The 18,753-nt window shown below is 36.9% G+C and overlaps 3 protein-coding genes across 4 annotated transcripts; 1 reads left to right on the plus strand and 2 right to left on the minus strand.

The window, feature by feature from the left end:
- Positions 1–116: 116 nt before the first annotated feature.
- LOC122021740 (zinc finger CCCH domain-containing protein 32-like) lies at positions 117–13,823 on the plus strand. Its single transcript, XM_042579897.1, has 3 exons — positions 117–537; positions 3,737–3,847; positions 11,766–13,823. The coding sequence occupies exons 1-3, from the start codon at positions 424–426 to the stop codon at positions 13,677–13,679; spliced, it is 2,139 nt and encodes a 712-aa protein (XP_042435831.1). The 5' UTR covers positions 117–423; the 3' UTR covers positions 13,680–13,823.
- LOC122021762 lies at positions 6,349–7,487 on the minus strand. Its single transcript, XM_042579920.1, has 3 exons — positions 7,254–7,487; positions 7,047–7,165; positions 6,349–6,961 (listed from the first exon to the last, which is right to left on the minus strand). The coding sequence occupies exons 1-3, from the start codon at positions 7,366–7,368 to the stop codon at positions 6,566–6,568; spliced, it is 630 nt and encodes a 209-aa protein (XP_042435854.1). The 5' UTR covers positions 7,369–7,487; the 3' UTR covers positions 6,349–6,565.
- Positions 13,824–14,286: 463 nt separating the features above from the next.
- LOC122021751 (probable serine/threonine-protein kinase PIX13) lies at positions 14,287–17,552 on the minus strand. Of its 2 annotated transcripts, none has more exons than XM_042579909.1 (6): positions 17,363–17,552; positions 16,578–16,942; positions 16,233–16,368; positions 15,651–15,793; positions 15,429–15,552; positions 14,287–15,009 (listed from the first exon to the last, which is right to left on the minus strand). In XM_042579909.1, the coding sequence occupies exons 1-6, from the start codon at positions 17,421–17,423 to the stop codon at positions 14,552–14,554; spliced, it is 1,287 nt and encodes a 428-aa protein (XP_042435843.1). In that variant the 5' UTR covers positions 17,424–17,552; the 3' UTR covers positions 14,287–14,551. The 2 variants fall into 2 exon arrangements, with proteins under 2 accessions (XP_042435843.1, XP_042435840.1); XM_042579906.1 differs by having other exon boundaries at positions 16,578–16,945.
- Positions 17,553–18,753: the final 1,201 nt, after the last annotated feature.

Genomic DNA, 18,753 nt, shown 5'->3' on the forward strand with positions numbered 1-18,753 from the left:
TTTCTTTTTTTTTCTTCTTTTAAGTGACAAACTAATAAGAAGAATCTTTGAAGATGATCTAACATCGAATCTTTCTTAAGGAAACATGGTTTACCCTAATTCTATCTATTCACTCGTTATAAGTTAGGAGAAAATAACGAGCTTTCACAGCGACAGGGAGCACAGCGACAGCTGGAGTCGGAACTCGCAGCCCCCGCGGAATGAAACCCTGGGGGAAAATTTTCTCCTCGGTGGGCCTTGAGGCTCATCTCCTTCGGTCCGCTTGATGCTCTCTCTGTTCTTCAACCCCTCGGTTCGTTGCTAAATTCTGTATTTATGCTTTCCGTTTGGGGTTTTTGTCTTTGTCCACCTCGCCTTTGATTGACGGCGAGGAGGCTGGGATCCGTCGGTGCCTGTTCTCTGGTAAGGGGAGGGAATTAGGGTATGGAGTCTGATGGAGGGCGAGAAGGGATCCGGCCTGCGACGGCGGAGGAGGAAGCGCTGAAGAGGAATACCGACTGCGTCTACTTCTTGGCTTCTCCATTGACCTGCAAAAAGGTGCTTTCTCTCTCGATTTTCGGGCTTCGATTTGTCTTCTTGCTATGTCTTGAGTCTCAAAGATGCAACCTTTCTGACTTGAGTTGTGCATCTTGCTTCCCTTGGGCCTGACGTGCATTTGGTTGTTTGCTTCTCTTGTCACTCTGAGAACCCTTGTTGGGTTATAGAAACTTTCGTGATGTGAATAAAACTTCGGATTTCATTACTGATGCTATTCTATTTTATGGTCGAGATCCTGTAAGCATTCCTTGTGTTAATAAAAAAAATGTGAGTTCCTGAGACGTCTGTCACCACTCACCACTAGTTTGTTCATCGTGCCCTTGTACGAAGCATGAGCTAAAGATATTTCTTTTGGTACCTTATTTCCATAATTTCAGCTTTGATAAGTTATTTTATGGTTCGAATGTTGGATTAGCTTCTGAACTTGATTCTCAAATACCTTTTGGAGTTCAGGTAGCCAAAGGGCTAATTAGTTTATTGGCTCTTTAAATATTACAGTTTGAAGTGCCTAATAATAGGCACATGGTTAAGTGCTCAGTTTCTTAACATCTTCCATGTGACATGTTGAAGACCCTAGCCATGGTTAAAGAGTAACTTATGCAATTAATTTCAATTGGACAAGAAACTATCTTGAAACAATTATTAAGTCTTTTCAAACTACCCACATAACACCTTAGCTATTGTTAAAATGAGCACTTAGTGTTGTATTTATAGAAATTAGTAGATTATATTGTTGTTTCTTTTCCAAGTTGGATACTGTATTCTTGAAAGAGTCTTGCATGATTCCATTAAGATATTGTTTTGCCATAAAAGTTGTTGGTAGTTTATCTGTTGAAACTCTTGGGTGACATTTAAAGATGAAATAAGTATACATTGTTATTGGCAAGTTTATGTATTAGGACAAAAACTAATTCCATGGCACTTTCCATCTTGTTATGAACTATTTTGATTGGTTCCTAACTTCTAGCTTCTACTTGAACCACGCTCTTTCTAGGTTGCACAAAGGTCATCATTTGCAGAATTTCTTGAGTTCCATTTATACTTCAACCCACATATATGTATTATCTTTGTGATTTCCTCTCTTTCATTGTAATTCATGTTAATGCAGACTTAATTAAGTTCTAGAAAAATGGTAGTAAGTTAGAGGATGCCCTTTTCATTTGTATTTTCCCCTAACTGTTTGGCTAAATTTCTATGTTTATTTTAAGTGTTAAACGATTGTGCTTAGTTCAGATTCAGTTTGTTATGATAGGTTCAAGTTCTTATCTTATCCATTTTTTAAAACTATGCTATCATTCATCTGTTGGTTATTTTCCTTAACGAATTTTAGATTTGAATAAGTCAACTTCTGCAAGAGCTCTAGTATGTGCTATTATAAGGAGTAAATGTGTTTTACAAAAATCTGGCCAGAGTTCTCAAACATTTCAATGATACTTGAGTTTCCTCAATCCATGGCCATGTTTATCTCTTCTTCTGCCACTTATATAATTTCTTCTAGCTTCGAATCTCCCTCTCTCAACCAGTCTTTTTCCTCTTCACCTTTACTGTGTTACAGCCCTACTGGCATCTCGTGTGGGATGTTCCCTTCTTTAGATTTGTGAAACTTTTTGCAGATAACTCAGATGCATTAAACATGTCCAGCTTTCAGTCTAGTCTTTGAATTTCTTCTTCTTCCTTTTTGTGTCAGTATTACTCACATTTGCTCACTTTCCTCCACTTTCATTTTGAAGAGATATGATGTAAAAGGACTATGTGCTCCTTTCTGGTATTGTTTTGTGGGGTTGATTTATTGGTAATTAGGCTACTTTTAGTAGAGTCTATAGGTGTCTATATTAGATAGGTTTTTGAGTGATTCAATATTTCTTAACGTCTACTAGTCTATTTTCTTGAACTGATAAATCAAAAGATGGATTTGGAATGACAGATGAGAGATGGATCATGTTTCCTTTGTTTCGTTTGTCAAATAGAGAGGAAGCAAGGTTATATGAATAGATACATTTGAGCATCCATCCTTCAAATTTATTCGCACAGAAATCAGCAGAAAACCAATTAACACCCGCTGGATATAAAAAGTCATCTTCCCTCTATACATCCATTCAAAAGACAACTAAAAAGTATGATCCCTCCCTCCATTTTCCCAGTTTTCTTACATATCCATCTGAAATCTCTTTAATTTACCATCTCTTCGAAGAACAAGACCTTTTAAAAAGTAGTTGAGGCCCGCAATTGGACTTTAGAGATGTTCTTTGCCTGTCTTCCTTTCTCGGTGGAAGATGGAAATTCATGATTCTAGATATTGAACCTGGTTGTATTTTTTTTCCCTACAGGAACAAAGATGCTGTCTTGATTCTCTATAAGAAGTCCTTAAGCCTATATTTCTTTTACTATTACTTCGATACATGCTATTATTATCTGCTTAACCATGTTGGTTTAAACCTTTTTTTGTTTTTTCAAAGACATGACAGAGCCATCTCCATGATTTTATGTCAGTAAGTTTTTAGTTAGCTATTTCACTGAAAATTTCCCTTAGATGGTCCTTTTTTGTACTGCTAAACTAAGCTTTCGATATTGAAGGATGAATTCTATGATTTGAAGGCTATGCGTTAGTGGACCAAATCATTATGTTCAATTGTTGATTCTGGTTAAGTGTAACTCTTGCTGACAATTCATTCGAAGGTGGCACCACTTTTGAAGATCTTAATAAAGGTTTTTAGAATATTTGAAATGAAAATAATTATGTGCCATCTAACACCTGATTACTTACCACAGTATGCCATTGCTTACGGAAGCATTGTAGCAGTTGTGGTAGTATGGTCTTTGGTACACACAAATCTATTTTCTACTGTTCAAACTTGCTGTTTATGAACACAATAATAAACCTGACAACAAACCTTATTGTTTTGAAAGCTTAAATGAGATTCATTTCAATCTACATGTTTACTAAAGAATTATGTTTACATCTGTACAATCAGCAAGTATGCATTCTGTAACTTTGGCTGCTTGGAGATATATACCCTTTGAGCTCCTGGCTAATTGTTGTGCTTAATTGTTTGAAACTTGCTGTAGCCCTCTTCTAAGCTCAAATTCTTCAGATGAATGTGCACCTTCATAAATTTCTTTGATTTCATTTTGAAGCATTAATTTTTAAATTCATATAATATTTTCTATTAAAAATTAATGCAGTTAATTCATCTTTCAGGGAAGTGAATGTGATTATCGCCACAGTGAGGGTGCCAGAATTAACCCTAGGGATTGCTGGTATTGGCTAAATAGGAACTGTCTCAATCCAAAATGTTCATTCCGACATCCGGTATGTCAGTTTTATCTTTTCATTCCTTTTAAATATGCATCATTTCACCAAATATGGTTCAAATGGCACTTAGTTATCAGCATAAACTATTAATTGCTCATATTTTTTATCAGCATAGTTTTTTTATTAATATGATTCTTTTCTCAAACGTTTTTTTTGCATTATTTCTATATTGCAATGTTAACTCCGCCCATGATGAACCAATCATGTTTGGTCCCAAGTCCTGATAAAGGAGGGTTGCGTTAGGCTGTTAGTGAGCGTTAAAACTATGACAAATGTTTAATGAATGGATCCATTAAATTATTGTGTTTATACTAGCTTGTTCCCTAGAAGAAACGCATTTCAGGGTCCGACTATAACGTCTAGGCAAGGACCGCTACATTTCTAGAACTCGGGTGTAGTGCTAAATATGCAAGAGTTGGCGTTGCAGAGTTTAATTGTAACGTATCGGTAAGGATCACTACATCTCCATGAGAACTTGGGTGTAGTGTTAAATAGGTAAGAGTTCTCACACCATAGGTTGGCTAAAAACAAATATTATAGGAAAACTAATAGTCTAAGATTTAAAACATGGAACATAGGAACCTTGTAAATCAATGAAGGTAGTAGATACGATGATTAGGAGAAGAATTAGTATTTTGTGTGTACAAGAGACAAAATGAGTAGGCAAGAAGGCAAAGATGATAGAGAATTCAGATTTTAAGTTATGGTACACAGGAAAGAGTAAAGCAAGAAATGGAGTGGGTATTATTGTAAATAGTTCGTTAAAGGATGAAATTGTAGTTGTTAGAAAAGGGGATCGAATTATAGTCCTTAAAATAATAGTGACGAAAAAAACTATGAACATAATTAGCGTATATGCACCACAACTGGGATTAGATGAAGCTACCAAATCAAGATTTTGGGATGACTTATATGAAGTATTACAAAATATTCCGTCAAATGAAATGATTTTAATAGGAGGTGATCTAAGTCGACATGCCCGAGTATAAAATGAGGAATATAAGAGGGTACATAAGAGTTATGGATTTGGAACGAGAAATGAATAAAGGCAAACTATATTAGATTTTGAGATAGTTTATGGTATTATATTAGCTAATGCATATTTTAAGAAAAGAGAATAACATGTAGTCACGTTCATAAGTGAGAATAATAAATTGCAAATTGACTTTCTTATAGTTAGGATGAATGATAGAAAAGATTTGTAAAGATTTCAAGGTCATCTCTGGAGAAAGCTTAACTATCCAACATAGATTAGTAGTGTTGGATATACGCCTCAAGTATAATATCAATAGAAAGAAAATATATACGACTCCTAGAACTAAGTGGTGGAAGCTAAATGATAAGAAACAAAATATATTTAACGAGAAGGTACAGTACAAATATTAGGTGATTCTAATACAACATAGGATAAGATGGTATCCAAGTTGAAAATAGTAACTAAGAATGCACTCGGTGGGCAAAGGGACATGCACCACTAAATAAGGAATCTTGTTGGTAGAATGAGAATGTACAAGAGAAAGTGAAGGAAAAACGAACAACTTATAAAGAATTATATATTTATAAGAATGAGAATTTTTTTTAAAAAAATATACAAGAAAGTATTGAATGAAACAAAAATAAAAATTTTAAACGATTATATCAAAAATTGGATACAAAAGAAGAGAAAAAAGACATTTATAAAATAGTTAAAACAAGAGAAAGGAAGACAAGAGATCTTATCTAAATAAAATGTATTAAAAATGAATGTAATAGGGTACTAGTAACGATGGAGTAATAAAAGAGTGGTGGAAGAAGTATTTTCATCAACTTTTTAAAAAAGGTTTAGGTGACCAACTTAACTTAGGTAATTTAAATAGGTCAAATGAGTATAGAAATTTAAATTTTTATTGTAGAATTCAAATTTCAAAAGTAGAACAAACTTTAAATAGGATGCACAATGGAAAAGTCGTTGGGCCAGATGATATTTAGAAGGTATGAAAGTGCCTAGAGAAATAAGGTATTGAATGACTTATAAAATTATTTAACATAATATTGAAAACAAAAAAATATCTAATCAATAGAGGGTAAGTACTCTAATTCTCTTATATAAGAATAAAGGAGACGTACAAAATTGTGCAAACTATAGAGGTATTAAACTAATGAGTCATACTATGAAACTTTAAGAAAAAATAATAGAAAAAAAATTAAGGAAGGAGACCAAATGATCGAAAATCAATTTGGGTTCATGCTTGGAAGGTCGACAATAAAAGTTATACATCTTGTTAGACAACTAATTGAAAAATATCGGGAGCAAAAACAAGATCTACACATGGTATGAAAAAGCTTATAATAGTCTCAAGAGAAATTATATGCAGTGTTGCAAATTTCGCTAGGCGCCAGTTGGGCGCTCGACTGGCGCCTAGCGCCTAGAGCGCCTAGGCGGCGCTTAGGCGGTGCCTAGGCGCTCTAGATACCATATGATCTTTTAGTGAAAATGTGAAATGCACATTGATCTCAATGAAATACCAAAATTCAAAACAAGTAACAACTAGCAAGAGATATCAAAATGAACATCAAGTAGCCTAAGCTAAATAGCAAATAACATCAAAGTATTCAAAGTTCCAACTTCAAAGGAAAGAAAACATGGAAACAAACTAGTAGTCTAGTACAAACTACAAACTACAAAGTATATACTACAAAGATAACAATCATAACATTAGTTTGTACTACAAATCCTTAGGAAAATTCCTCTCCTTCTCCATATTCTTTTATGACATGCTCTTCGTCTGATTCAAAATCAAACTCATACACACTCACTTCCTCCTCACTCTCGGATTGAAAGTCATCCTCCACAAGTTCTCTAAGTCTACTACTTCTTCTAGGCCTAAGCGCTTCATCTGCTCCCATAGCATCACTAACAACTTTCCAAGTCATGCCCGTGTCGTGTTCAACTTCATCATCAGCCCCATCAACAATCCAATCTTGTGCAGAACTTGCATCACTTGCTAGAAGAACCTCAATATTCCTCTTTTTCTCCCTATTTTTCTTGTTCATCAGTTTTGCATTGAATTGAACAAAGACTAGATTATTTAATCGATGTGTATCTAGTCTATTCCTTTTCTTTGTATGCACCTACAAATACAATTAATATTTATGAGAACATAATGAACTATTAGTCTTTTAGTATTAAAATAGTTTAAGACTTTAAGCTACTAACCCCTTCAAATGTACTCCAATTTCTTTCACACCCCGATGAACTAGTAGTTAAAGAGAGGATCTTCATAGCAATTTTCTGCAAGTTAGGAGTTAATGCACCAAAAGTCGACCACCAATTTGCTGCATAATTATAAAAAAATAAGTCAATAACATGAATAATATTAATAACCTCAAATAATAATAATAATATGAATATTTATTTAATTACCTGGATCAAACTTGTCATCATTCAATGAACATGCTTTTACTGCAATGGGTTCCCCAAAAATAGACTCCTTTTTCTTATACATGGGTAACTCCTCACTCAAAATGATATTTTGCATATCAATATCCCCAAAAAGATAACATCCATACAATCAATGACCCCAATCAAGACAGTTTGATCCAAATAAAGAAGTGGATCCTTATAATGATAAAAAGGATTCAACAAATAAGCCATCAAATGCAGTGGACTATCTAGCCTATCTTTCATCTTTGCATCAATAATATCAATAATATGCTGATAGTTTTTTGGAACATTACTTAGAACATTCTTAATATCTTTCTTAGCTTGCATAAGCTCACCATACACAAAACCCATAGCTGGTTTCTTATCGGCATCAACAATTCAAAGTACCTTCACCAAAGGTGCAAAAACCTTCAAGCACAATGACACACCAGTCCAAAATCCAATACTCAACACTGTTGTGTAAGATGTTTTCCCTTTAACACTCTTGGAAAATTTGCATTCTTCCCAATCAGTGCTAGTAAACATTGCCCTTAATTGACTTTTTTTCTCAGATAAACTTTGCAAAGTTAGAAATGCTGAAGCAAATCTAGTCACCCCTGGTCTCACAATATCTCTCTTCTTTGTATATGATCTCATCAATGCCAAGGTCTTATGGTGAGCATAAATAAATATAGTTAATGCCTTGGCTTGATCAATGACTTTCTTGAACCTTGGTATACTTGCAATGCTTTCAAGCATAAGATTTATAGAATGAGTAGCACATGAGGTCCAAAAGATTGTTGGCCTCTTCTCCTTCAACAACTTTGCAGCTCCCATGTTATTTGAGGCATTATCAGTTACTATTTGAACAACATTTTCTGGACCAACCTGTTGAATGCATTGCTCTACATACTCATAAATTAGTTGACTTGTATGAGTTTCATTTGAAGATTCTTTAGAGGAAAGAAAAACGGTGCCTAATCTAGAATTGACACACAAGTTCATAATTGACCTCCTTTTTCTATCACTCCAAGCATCTGTCATAATTGAGCACCCATTCAATTTCCATTCTTCTTCATTTATCTTCAGTAAGCCTTTGATCCTGTCAACCTCTTTCTTCAAATACGGCTCGCTCATTTCATATCTAGTAGGAGGTTTAAATCCTGGCCCAAATTGACCAACCGCCTCCATCATCACCTTAAAGCTATCTCTATCAACAACATTAAAAGAAACACCAACTTCATATGCCCATCTACAGACATATTCTTTAACCAAACTTGTTCTTTCTTTGAAAAGAGCATCATTGATGTTTTGTTCCCGCTTGCTCTTTGCTAAGTTCAAAGAAGTCTCGGGGTTAATGACACTTGAAAACTTATCCATAGGACCAAGGGTACGTGATGGCTTCATGGTCCCAAAAGACTCTTGAAATTCATCCACATCAATGTCTTTTCGAATATTCACATCTGATCTTAAAGATTCCTCTTCAATTTTCTTGTTTCTCTTCTTTATCTTTCCCTCGTTAATTGCATTCCTACACTTAGCTTGATCATCTTTTGAAGACTTTGGACATGCAGACACATTTCCCATTATGTGTGCTACGTGTTCTTTTATTCTGTAAACTCCTCCAGACATAACTTTCCCACATAAAATATATTTGACTTTGTCCAAGTTCTTTGCATCAATTAACATCCCATACACCCATCCAACATCATTCGATTTTCGTTTTAGTACTTCACAATCTTGGGAAGCTTGAGAAACACTAACTAAGCCCGAACCCGAACCCTCGGGAGCAGTTGAAGATGCCATAACTACATAATAGTAGCAGGCCAATGAAATAGGAGGAATGGAATGGGGGAGAAATGAGTATTTGTCTACATGTCTGGATCAATGGAGTTGTAATGCACAAATGCGCACATGAGAAAGGAAAAAATGTGTAAAGTGAAACCAAATGACCAAATAATAAGCATGCAAAAGTCCTCAAAACCAAAATATCTAAAACAATTAAATTAACTAATAGAATACCTACTCTCCATGAAAAGTTACCAAACAAGAAGAGTAACATCCAGAATACCTTCCTACATTTTTAATCCCAATCTTTCCATTAACATTCATTTACTTCACTTTTCAAGTCACCAGTTATAAAGCAAAAAATTGCATGTGATAATCAACTCAATGCATCTCCTTCCCCTTCCCACTTCTAATTATTCATAGAGCTGGTTTGATGAGGTTTATATTCACTTGTTCTGTTCAACATAACTTTAACAATTAATACTCACAGAGAATGAGTTGGGTGGCTACAAGTTTAGAAGAATGCTTAATGGTGGGCTCAACAAGGACATCATGTCTCAAAATCCAAGAAAATAGATGCATGAAAAAAAAATCATTTGGTGCTGGAAAAAAATGCCACAGTACACTCAAAGAACCAAGAAGTATAAAAGAAGAAGCAAGAAGGAAGAAGCACCAAGAAACATCGAAGAACCAAGAAACATCAAACAAGAAGCAAGACGGAAGAGGCACTAAGAATCATCGAAGAACCAAGAAACATCGAAGAACCAAGAAGTCAGAAGCACCAAGAAGAACCAAGAAGCATCAAAGAAGCAGCAAAGAAGAAGTGAAGAACTAAGAAGCAAGAAGGCAGAAGCATTGAAGAACCAAGAAGGATCAAAGAGGAAGCAAGAAGGCAAGCAAAAAGCATGGAAGGATAAAGAATCAGAACTCACCAGTGGTGCAGATTTTTGCTTCTTCGAGTTTGATGCAGAGAGATTAGGGCGCAGGAGAGATTCCAGCGAGGCGTGGCAGAGAACGGTGGAAGGGTGGACCAGAATGAACGCAACGACGCTGGCGGCAGAGAGATGTGCAGCGAGAATAGGGTGGGCGGCAGAGAGATGTCCAGCGACAGCGAGATTAGGGTGGGCGGCTGAGAGATGTGCAGCGACAGCGAGATTAGAGTGGGCGGCAGAGAGATGTGCAGCGAGATTAGGGTTGGAGCTGTGGAAAGAAACATAGTAGTTTTGGGCTTTTGGGCCATAAATAATTATAAAAAAAAAGGTTTGGTCCAAAACAAAAAAAAAAATCTGTTTGGTCTAAGCGGCGCCTAGGCCGAACAGACCGCCTATTCGGCGCCTAGGACCGCACATAAATAGTGCCGCCTAATTTGGCCGAATAGGAGGTTTTCGGTTCGGCTAGGGGCCGCCTAGCGCCTAGGCGGCCGCCTAGGCCGAAATCTGCAACACTGATTATATGGAGAATTCTAAAAAAGAAAGGTGTTAGCATAACATATATTGAATTAATTAAGGATATGTATGAGGATGTAACAACCAGAGTAAAGACTCTAAGCAGAGTAACTAGAGCATTTTCAATAAATATAGGGTTACATCTAGATCAGTTATAAGTCTCTATCTTTTTATACTAATCATGGACGAATTCACTACACACATTCAAGACATAGTACTGTGATGCATGTTATTTGCAGATGATATTGTTTTGGTAGATGAAATACGTGAAGGAGTAAATGCTAAACTAGAATCTTGGCGGAAAACACTAGAAGGGAAAGATTTTAGGCTTAGTAAATAAAGACAGAATATATGGAATTTAAGTTTAGCAATATTAGACATAATGAGACAATTGTTAAGATAAGAGATGATGAGTTATTTGCAATCGAGAGCTTAAATATTTAGGATCATTTTTGTAAAACAATGGAGGGATTGAGAAAAATGTCTTATATAGAATACAAGCAGGATGATTGAAATGGAGGAGAGCATCGAGTGTTTTATATGACCGTATGGTACCTCTAAAACTTAAAGGAAAGTTCTACAAAACTGCAATTACATCTACTATGTTATATAGAGCTGAATGTTGGGACTCTAGCACATGAACAGAAGATGAGAGTTATAGAGATAAGGATGTTAAGGTGGATGTGTTGACATACGAGGATGGACAGAATAAAAAATGAGAGCAACAAATATTGAGGGAAAGTCCGAGTTGCATATATTGAGGGAAAGTTCGAATTGCATATATTGAGGGAAAACTCCGAGAGATACGTTTAAGATGATACGGACATATACTTAGACGATCACTAAATATTTTAGTTAGACGATGTGAAATTATGACAAACACACATATCAAGCGAGAAAGTGGTAGACTAAAAAATTTAGTTAACAACAATAAAATAAGATAAAATTTATTTAGGTAGATGATGATATAGTAGGAGATAAAGCTCAATGGCGTAAAAGGATTTATATAGCCGACTCCATCTAGTGGGATAAGTCTTGGTTGTTGTTGTAGTAGTTGTTGTTTTGTTGCTTTTATGAATTAGGACTTCAAAAATCCATATGCAGTTGTCTGGTGGTTCAAAATATCTTATTGCTGGCTCAGTTTAATCCTGATCATGTTTCAATACTTCTTCGTCTTAGGAATACAAATGCACATCCAATGGTTACTTGTATATTTTAGTGATTTCACAGGATCATTTTAGTATATATGTAGAGCTTATTGCTGTAGTTTGTTTTACAGCCACTTGATTCTCTTTACATTTCACCAAGAGCCAACTCAGCTCCAGTTCAAGCACCAGATCGATCTGCAGCATCAACGTTTACCCCGGCAGTTCCCACTCCTCGTAATGGCAACAAACAAAGTGCTCCTTGCTACTATTTTCAGTGGGGGCAGTGTTTGAAGGGTGAAAGGTGCCCGTTCATGCATGGACCACAGGCATCCATCGACTTTGTTTTACAGAGTGCTGCAATGGTTTCTACGTTATCTGCTGAACCACGGCAAATAAATGAGAAAAATGCACAGAAGAAAATTATTACACAACAGAATGTAGCTGAACTTAATCTTGAAAAAGCGAAGGCAAGAGCCATTAGCCCGGTTGGGGTATCATCTGCGGCAGCAAAAATTGTTACACAAGCTGAAAATGCTACCGAGCAAGAATCATTTAAGAACAAAATAAAATTGCCTCAATCATTTGGTGATGAGCATCCTCCACTGATTCAAAATGGAAAACCTAGTAACAGTGAGTATTTTCAAAGCCAACGATGGGGTCATCAGGAGCAATCTACAGATGAGGAAAATGAGGATGGCAAGGATGCGGATGAATTATTGCAGGAACATTCCCCTGGTTTTGATGTACTTGTAGAAGATGATATTGAAGAACCTGATTACTATAACGGTGAAGATGCTTTCGAAATAGTGGCTGCTCATAGTGGACAAAATGTGGAACCCGAAGATGAATATGAATATCACCACGGTGATTATGAACCTGTGAAAAAGATTATAAGGGATAGGCACAATGGCATTGGTGAATACGATGGCTATAAGCAGTCACATGGCAGGTATGGTGTGGAATCAAATTCTTTTAGGATTTTGGACAGACCACCATCACTTGAAAGACAAGTACTTGATAGAGAGACAAAATCTGATGCAATGGAAGGGTCAGACTTGCGCTTTCAACTAATTAAACGAAGACGGTTTGATGCTTTAAAGTCTAGCAGTAATCGTCGTGGTCGTGGTGAGCATTATGGAAGAGAGGAACAATATGCAAGGAGACATCACCGTCTTCATATCCATGATGATGAAAATTTTCCTAAGAAATCAATCAGCAGTCGTCTGCGAGGCAGGATTACATTTCCTGGTGGATCTTCAAATGATGCAGCAAGTAACCTTCTCTTGGAGGAGAGAAGGAGACTTCGAAGTAGATTGTCACCAATAAACCGTATGAACTCCCAATTAAGGCATCCAGAAAGACTACGACAGCAACCAAGCGAGGAGTTCATCAAAGATGAGAGGATTCGTAGAAACAAATCAACCTCAAGGGATGGTACAAACTCTCTAGATTTTTCTAGGCCGATGTCTCTTGCAGAACTGAAAGGTACAAAGGCTAATGAGAAATTTCATGAAATCAGAACTACTGACTCTAATCTCACACTGAATAAAGTTAATTCTGGAGAGGCAAAAGGTACCCATGAACCAAAAAATGCTCTATCATTTGAGGGTCCAAAGCCACTGAGTGCCATCCTGAAGAGGAAGAGGGAGTTGGCCAATGCAGAGAGTGAAGTTTCTATTGGTCAAGGAGAACATAGTCAAGGCGGTAGTGACTCTCCAAATGAAATAGATCCTCAATTAGAAGCCACTAAGGAAGCGAATTACACAATTAATAAGAGTGAAGCAGAGGAGGTGATCCCTGAAGAAGACGAGCTAGCCTATCATGGTCAGATGGAAGCTGAAGATGGTATGATATTGGGGAGCATAGAGGAGGAAGTATTGGAGAAAGCAGAAGACGAAGGGCTGGAAAATTTCAACAAGCAAGACGACGGTTTTGATTATGGTTCAGAGGAGTACAGAGCACATGAGAATGAGAAAGCATTCAGCTCCGACGATGATCTAGATGATGATGACTTTGCTACAAAGGTGAGTGCCATGATGTCTTAAATTTAGATACCAATTATAGGCTTTGTGTGCTTGCTATTTTCAGGCGTGTTTAGTGTTTTCTGTCTTTCAATTAACTTCAATATAATGATCATAATCTTGTACCTCAGAATCAAGTTGAGAATAATAATATTTTTGTTATTTTAATTTTTTTTCCATTACACACAATTATTTGCATTGATATCACTCTGATACTCCTTAACCATGAAGGCATGAAGCCTCCTAATAATCTTGTTATATATATTTAAACCTATTTGATATATAATTATTGGTGACTTTTTTTTGTACTATTTCTATTTCGAGTTGTAAAGATAAATTATAAACCTTCTTGTAGTTTAGTTTAAAACTGAGAAGATGAACACTGGGCCTAAAAGAATGAAGTTGAGTAGAAAATGCAGAAAAGATGAATGTCTCCCTTTACATACAATATACAGATTGAAGTTTGGAGCGGGAGCTCCCTCCTTTTTCGTCCATATTCTTTGAAAATAAAATTTTCATCTTTCAAAAACCCAGAGAAGAATGCACCCACAGCAGCATCGTTGAATTAATTAGTCCACGTGAGAAATAAAAATGGAAGGGGAAAAAAATACAAAGCCCGATTCTATAAATCTTGATCCAAAATGCCAGAACAAATGACCATTTAGTATTTATGTGTACTTTACAAACCCTCATTTGATAATGTGAAAGGTAGCGTTTCATTCTCTGCTTTTCCATTCCTACACTCTTTAACAAATGTGATTGCATTGGTGGAATATGAATTGCACGAGAGAGAACTTGTTATCTTTGATCAGCCTATCTTAGGTAGTTCGCTCACTAATTAATCAAACACGTCTCAAAATAAAAGACAAAACGGTAGTACCTTTATACAACCATCATCATGTAGCTGCTTGGCGAGTTTGGTGAGAAACTTCTATATTGGAGCGGGCACTAGTCTCCTTCCTTGGTTGAAGAGGGGAATTACTATGCGTGGGAGTGTGATCACGACTGCGGGCCATGGGTCGAGGAGCAGCATTTTTCGACCTTGTCTTTATGGCTTCAATGTTCTCCAATGTTTCGACGACTTGCTTCATGGATGGGCGACTTTTTGGTTCACCGGCGAGGCAACGCAGTGTCAATTGAGTTGCCTGATAGGCACCCTTGGAGGAGTATTGCCCCTCTAGCCGAGCATCCATTAGCCGTCCTATCTTTCTTCGATCACCCAGCATCGGCATTGCCCAGTCCACTAATTTGTGTTGACCACTTGGCCGGTTGGTGTCCAGTGCCCTCTGGCCAGTGAGCATCTCCAGCAAGACGACTCCAAATCCATACACATCACTTTTCACGTATAAGTGCCCTGAAATCAGCAAGAAAGATTTGTGCATTTATTTCACTATCCTGAAAAGCTTCGTGGGCCAAAAGTTTTGAATCACTTTCTGCTCAATTTATATGTTCGATTTAAACACAGCATTTAGATGTACAAGGGAAACTGAAATCAAGAGTATTTTAAACTTAACCAGATTTATATACAGATAAACAAAGTGCTATAAAAGGTTATGCAGAATGTGTGAGAGACAGTAATTAGTGGATTAATGAGCACATGCTAACTGGCCACTATAGGTGATAAGCCACTAGAACAAAACTGATGGTGAAGCATGTTGTGGTCTTTCACACTGTGAGAGCCCCACAAACCACAATGGAAACATGAAAGAACAACTTGATTTTTGGTGGAACGCATCGAGTGTATAAATTTGTGAATGATGCAAAATGACTCACCTGTTGCAACATACTCTGGAGCTGCATAGCCATACGTGCCCATGACTCTGGTAGTGACATGTGATTCTCCACCCATTGGCCCATACTTTGCCAGACCGAAGTCAGAGAGCTTTGCGTTGTAGTTCTGCACAACAGATAAGAATTCACACTCAGATCATTTGCCTCTGAATAGGTGCATATGGCCATATAGATTTGTAGGTCAAAATTAATCTTTATTCCTACCACATCGAGGAGGATGTTGGAAGCCTTGAAATCCCTGTAGATGACTTGCCTTTCTGAAGAATGTAAGAATGCAAGACCTCGAGCTGCACCAATGGCTATCTTTAGCCTAGTGTCCCAAGAAAACGGTTCAAAAACTGCTCCTCCTGCTCCAAAGAAGATTAACTCAAATATTTATTAGATGATGTGGTGCCAACCCAGATACTCCAAATTAGATCATCAAAAGATAGTCTGTTTAGAAAAAAATGAAAAAAAAGGAGAAAGTCTTTTAGCATGCTGTTTGTTCATATTTGCGTTTATCAACAACTGAGATTCTCAACCAAAATAGATTAAATATAATGGCAGATATAGAAAAACTCAGAATCAAATACTTTGCTATTATAGTAATAGACTCGTGCTGCACTGGAGATTAAAGACTACCATGAAGTGTTAAGCACTTTATGTTTATAAAGTTCAAATTACTTTCTTTTCATATAAACTTGCAAAGTGGTGCGCTATCGATGTTTTTAAGAGTATAACTCAAAAGTGCATTTAACCATAGTGGTGCAAAATATGTGATAAGCTTAAAGAATTAGTAGAACTCACTTCTAAAGAGATGGTTTTCCAAACTGCCCTTAGGCAAGTACTCATAGACAATTAGGAGCTCCTTGTCTTCCAAGCAATACCCCATGAGCTTGACGAGGTTTGGATGAGAAAGCCTTCCTAGGAAATTTATTTCAGCCTGAATCACAAGTAAAAATTATGTTATCTTGTCATTTAAGGAGGCAAAAAGAACATTGAAGACGTTGCAGACTTCTTCTTCTTTAAATCCTAGTGATCACGCTGATCCAGCTATATTCATGAAGATTGATAGACAGGATAGAAAAATGTATGTTTTCGAGATCGAATTGGACAGAAGAAATCACAGATAGAGATGAAAACTTGAGTGACCTGCCATTCGTCGAAGCCTTGCATGCTCTCAGGGTTCAATTTCTTCACTGCAACCACCATCCCCGTTCCACTCTTGGAAGGATTTAGAGTCCTCTCCTCCACCAAGCCCTTGTAGACCCTCCCAAATCCGCCTTCCCCGAGGACATTCTCGGGCTTGAAGTTCCTCGTCGCGCTGCGCAGCTCGGAGTAGGTAAATATCCGAAGGTTGGGGACCTCCAGGATCCGGCCCTCAGGAAAAACCTCATCTGCGCTCACGTTGCTGCCGATCGACTGTCCAAAGGTGCTGTTGCTGAAGTTGGACAGCTTTCCGGTGGTGGTCGTGGTGGTGGTGGCGCTGCTGCTGCTGATCTTGGAGGTCGAAAGCCCTGCTGATCACCGAATTAGTGAGGAATTGGTGGTCGGAATTTGATAATTACATCCCGAAAATTAGAAACTATAGCGACGGCGAAGAAAAACACAGATCCGGTCAAATTATACGAATTTTGACTGAGGAATACAAATCCCATTCTAATTAACGTGCACGCAAGGATCAATTAGAATTGCGATCCCACAGAACCAAAAGAAATCTTCAGTATCGACAATAGGGGAAGGTAAGAGGCAAACCCAAGAAAGGGGAAAAAACTAGTAATTGATGCTTTAAAATCAATTACAAAAAAAAAAAAAAAACCTAGTAAAAGGGTTAGTTCTGAAAATCTATGAACCCTAGAACATCAATCTTCCACACACACGCGCGCACACAAAAAAAAAAAACATCTTTTTGTTTAATTGATCATATGTTGCAGTACCTGGATCCAACGATCTGGTATCGCCTTGTGTCTTCGCAGAAAACCCGAAGCAATTCCCCATGCCTCGATCACACTTCTCTCTTTCCGCGTCGACGGATAGAACTGGAGAAGAGGGAAGAGGGAAGAGGGAAGAGGGAGGAGGAGGAGGAGGAGGAGGAGGAGCAAAGCGACTACGAGTTCAAAGGCGGACTGAGGCATTTGACTAGTTAAGCTGCGGACTTTTGGCCGTGGCTGCCTAGCTGGCGATTCGAAAAGACAAAGTCAAAGTCAAACGGTTGAAAAATAAATTTGACTCCGATTTTAATCATGCAAATACATGATTGTTGTTATAACTAATCAGGTCGACTAATCCCTTCAATTAATTTTCCACTTTATCTTTGTTTGTTTGACGAATAAGTTTCAATCAAACAAAAGCCTTCTTAAAGAAAAATGCTCCTATTGCCCTAACTTGGACACTTGCCAATCGAACTACAATTACATAATTGACTTGAATTCATCAATCGAACATGAATTGACTAGAAGACAATAAGATTTTTTTTAATAGAAATGAAAATGTAAAAAAGTATCTTCTAGAAAATTGAACAACCTCAATTAGTTCATTCTAAATTGAAGGACCCAATCCTTTGTTTGCACATTAACAAATTATTTAAGAAACACAAACTCTAATGCATCATTCTGAAAGCAACTTAAAACATAACTATGTGAAAAGGAGTCTAAAACTCGCAACTTGATTAGCAAAATGATGGACACAATTTGATGATTCATAGAATATTTATACTTCGTTGAAGTATGTGACTTCCATATGCTTTAAAATGTTTGACTTTTTCTTTATATGGTGTCTCACAAATTTACGGCTGTATGGTCAAGCTCATGGGCTATCTATCTTTGAGTTAGGTCAGAAAAGAAGGCTTTTACTTTTGACAAGTTTGTTTTGAAGATCTTTTTGGCAAGTTAAAGCAAACTTTATGGAATATTTAATAGGTTGAACATTGTATTTGATACTCGGTAATAATTTGTTATGGGTGTCTGGGTAGGGCCTATAAACAAGTGGGTTCGGTGTTTTTTTACGAGGTTCGGATAAAAGAAATGAGTTTAAAATCATGCGATGCTTGGAATCAGATTCAGAGTCTCACGGTGCTTGGGAATTAGGTTTGGAGTTTTATAATGTTTGGGAATATGTCAGGCGGGCCAAAGGCTGTCAAAGTTACGACAGATCAATTTGTCATCTCGGTGAATTGAAAAATTACCAATTCAATCCAACTCAAAAGGTATCATGGGTTAGATAGGCCAACTTATGGACTCATTAAAAAAAATAAATATAAAAAAATAAAATTTTTAAATTTGATTACGAATTAGATGAATTGTACCTATGATTTAGCACATAGATGTGA

This window comes from Zingiber officinale, chromosome 1A (genome assembly GCF_018446385.1).
Source record: "Zingiber officinale cultivar Zhangliang chromosome 1A, Zo_v1.1, whole genome shotgun sequence".
In the NCBI taxonomy this organism is placed as follows: Eukaryota; Viridiplantae; Streptophyta; class Magnoliopsida; order Zingiberales; family Zingiberaceae; genus Zingiber; species Zingiber officinale.

Coding starts and splice junctions, on each gene's coding strand:
- LOC122021740 (XM_042579897.1), top strand. CDS start 424: ATGGAGTCTGATGGAGGGCGAGAAGGGATCCGGCCTGCGACGGCGGAG. Junction 538..3,736: donor CTCCATTGACCTGCAAAAAG/GTGCTTTCTCTC, acceptor TTCATCTTTCAG/GGAAGTGAATGTGATTATCG. Junction 3,848..11,765: donor AATGTTCATTCCGACATCCG/GTATGTCAGTTT, acceptor TTTGTTTTACAG/CCACTTGATTCTCTTTACAT.
- LOC122021762 (XM_042579920.1), bottom strand. CDS start 7,368: ATGCAAAATATCATTTTGAGTGAGGAGTTACCCATGTATAAGAAAAAG. Junction 7,166..7,253: donor TGATGACAAGTTTGATCCAG/GTAATTAAATAA, acceptor ATAATTATGCAG/CAAATTGGTGGTCGACTTTT. Junction 6,962..7,046: donor ATTGGAGTACATTTGAAGGG/GTTAGTAGCTTA, acceptor TTGTATTTGTAG/GTGCATACAAAGAAAAGGAA.
- LOC122021751 (XM_042579906.1), bottom strand. CDS start 17,423: ATGGGGAATTGCTTCGGGTTTTCTGCGAAGACACAAGGCGATACCAGA. Junction 15,794..16,232: donor GGAAAACCATCTCTTTAGAA/GTGAGTTCTACT, acceptor TCTTTGGAGCAG/GAGGAGCAGTTTTTGAACCG. Junction 15,010..15,428: donor TCCAGAGTATGTTGCAACAG/GTGAGTCATTTT, acceptor TGCTGATTTCAG/GGCACTTATACGTGAAAAGT.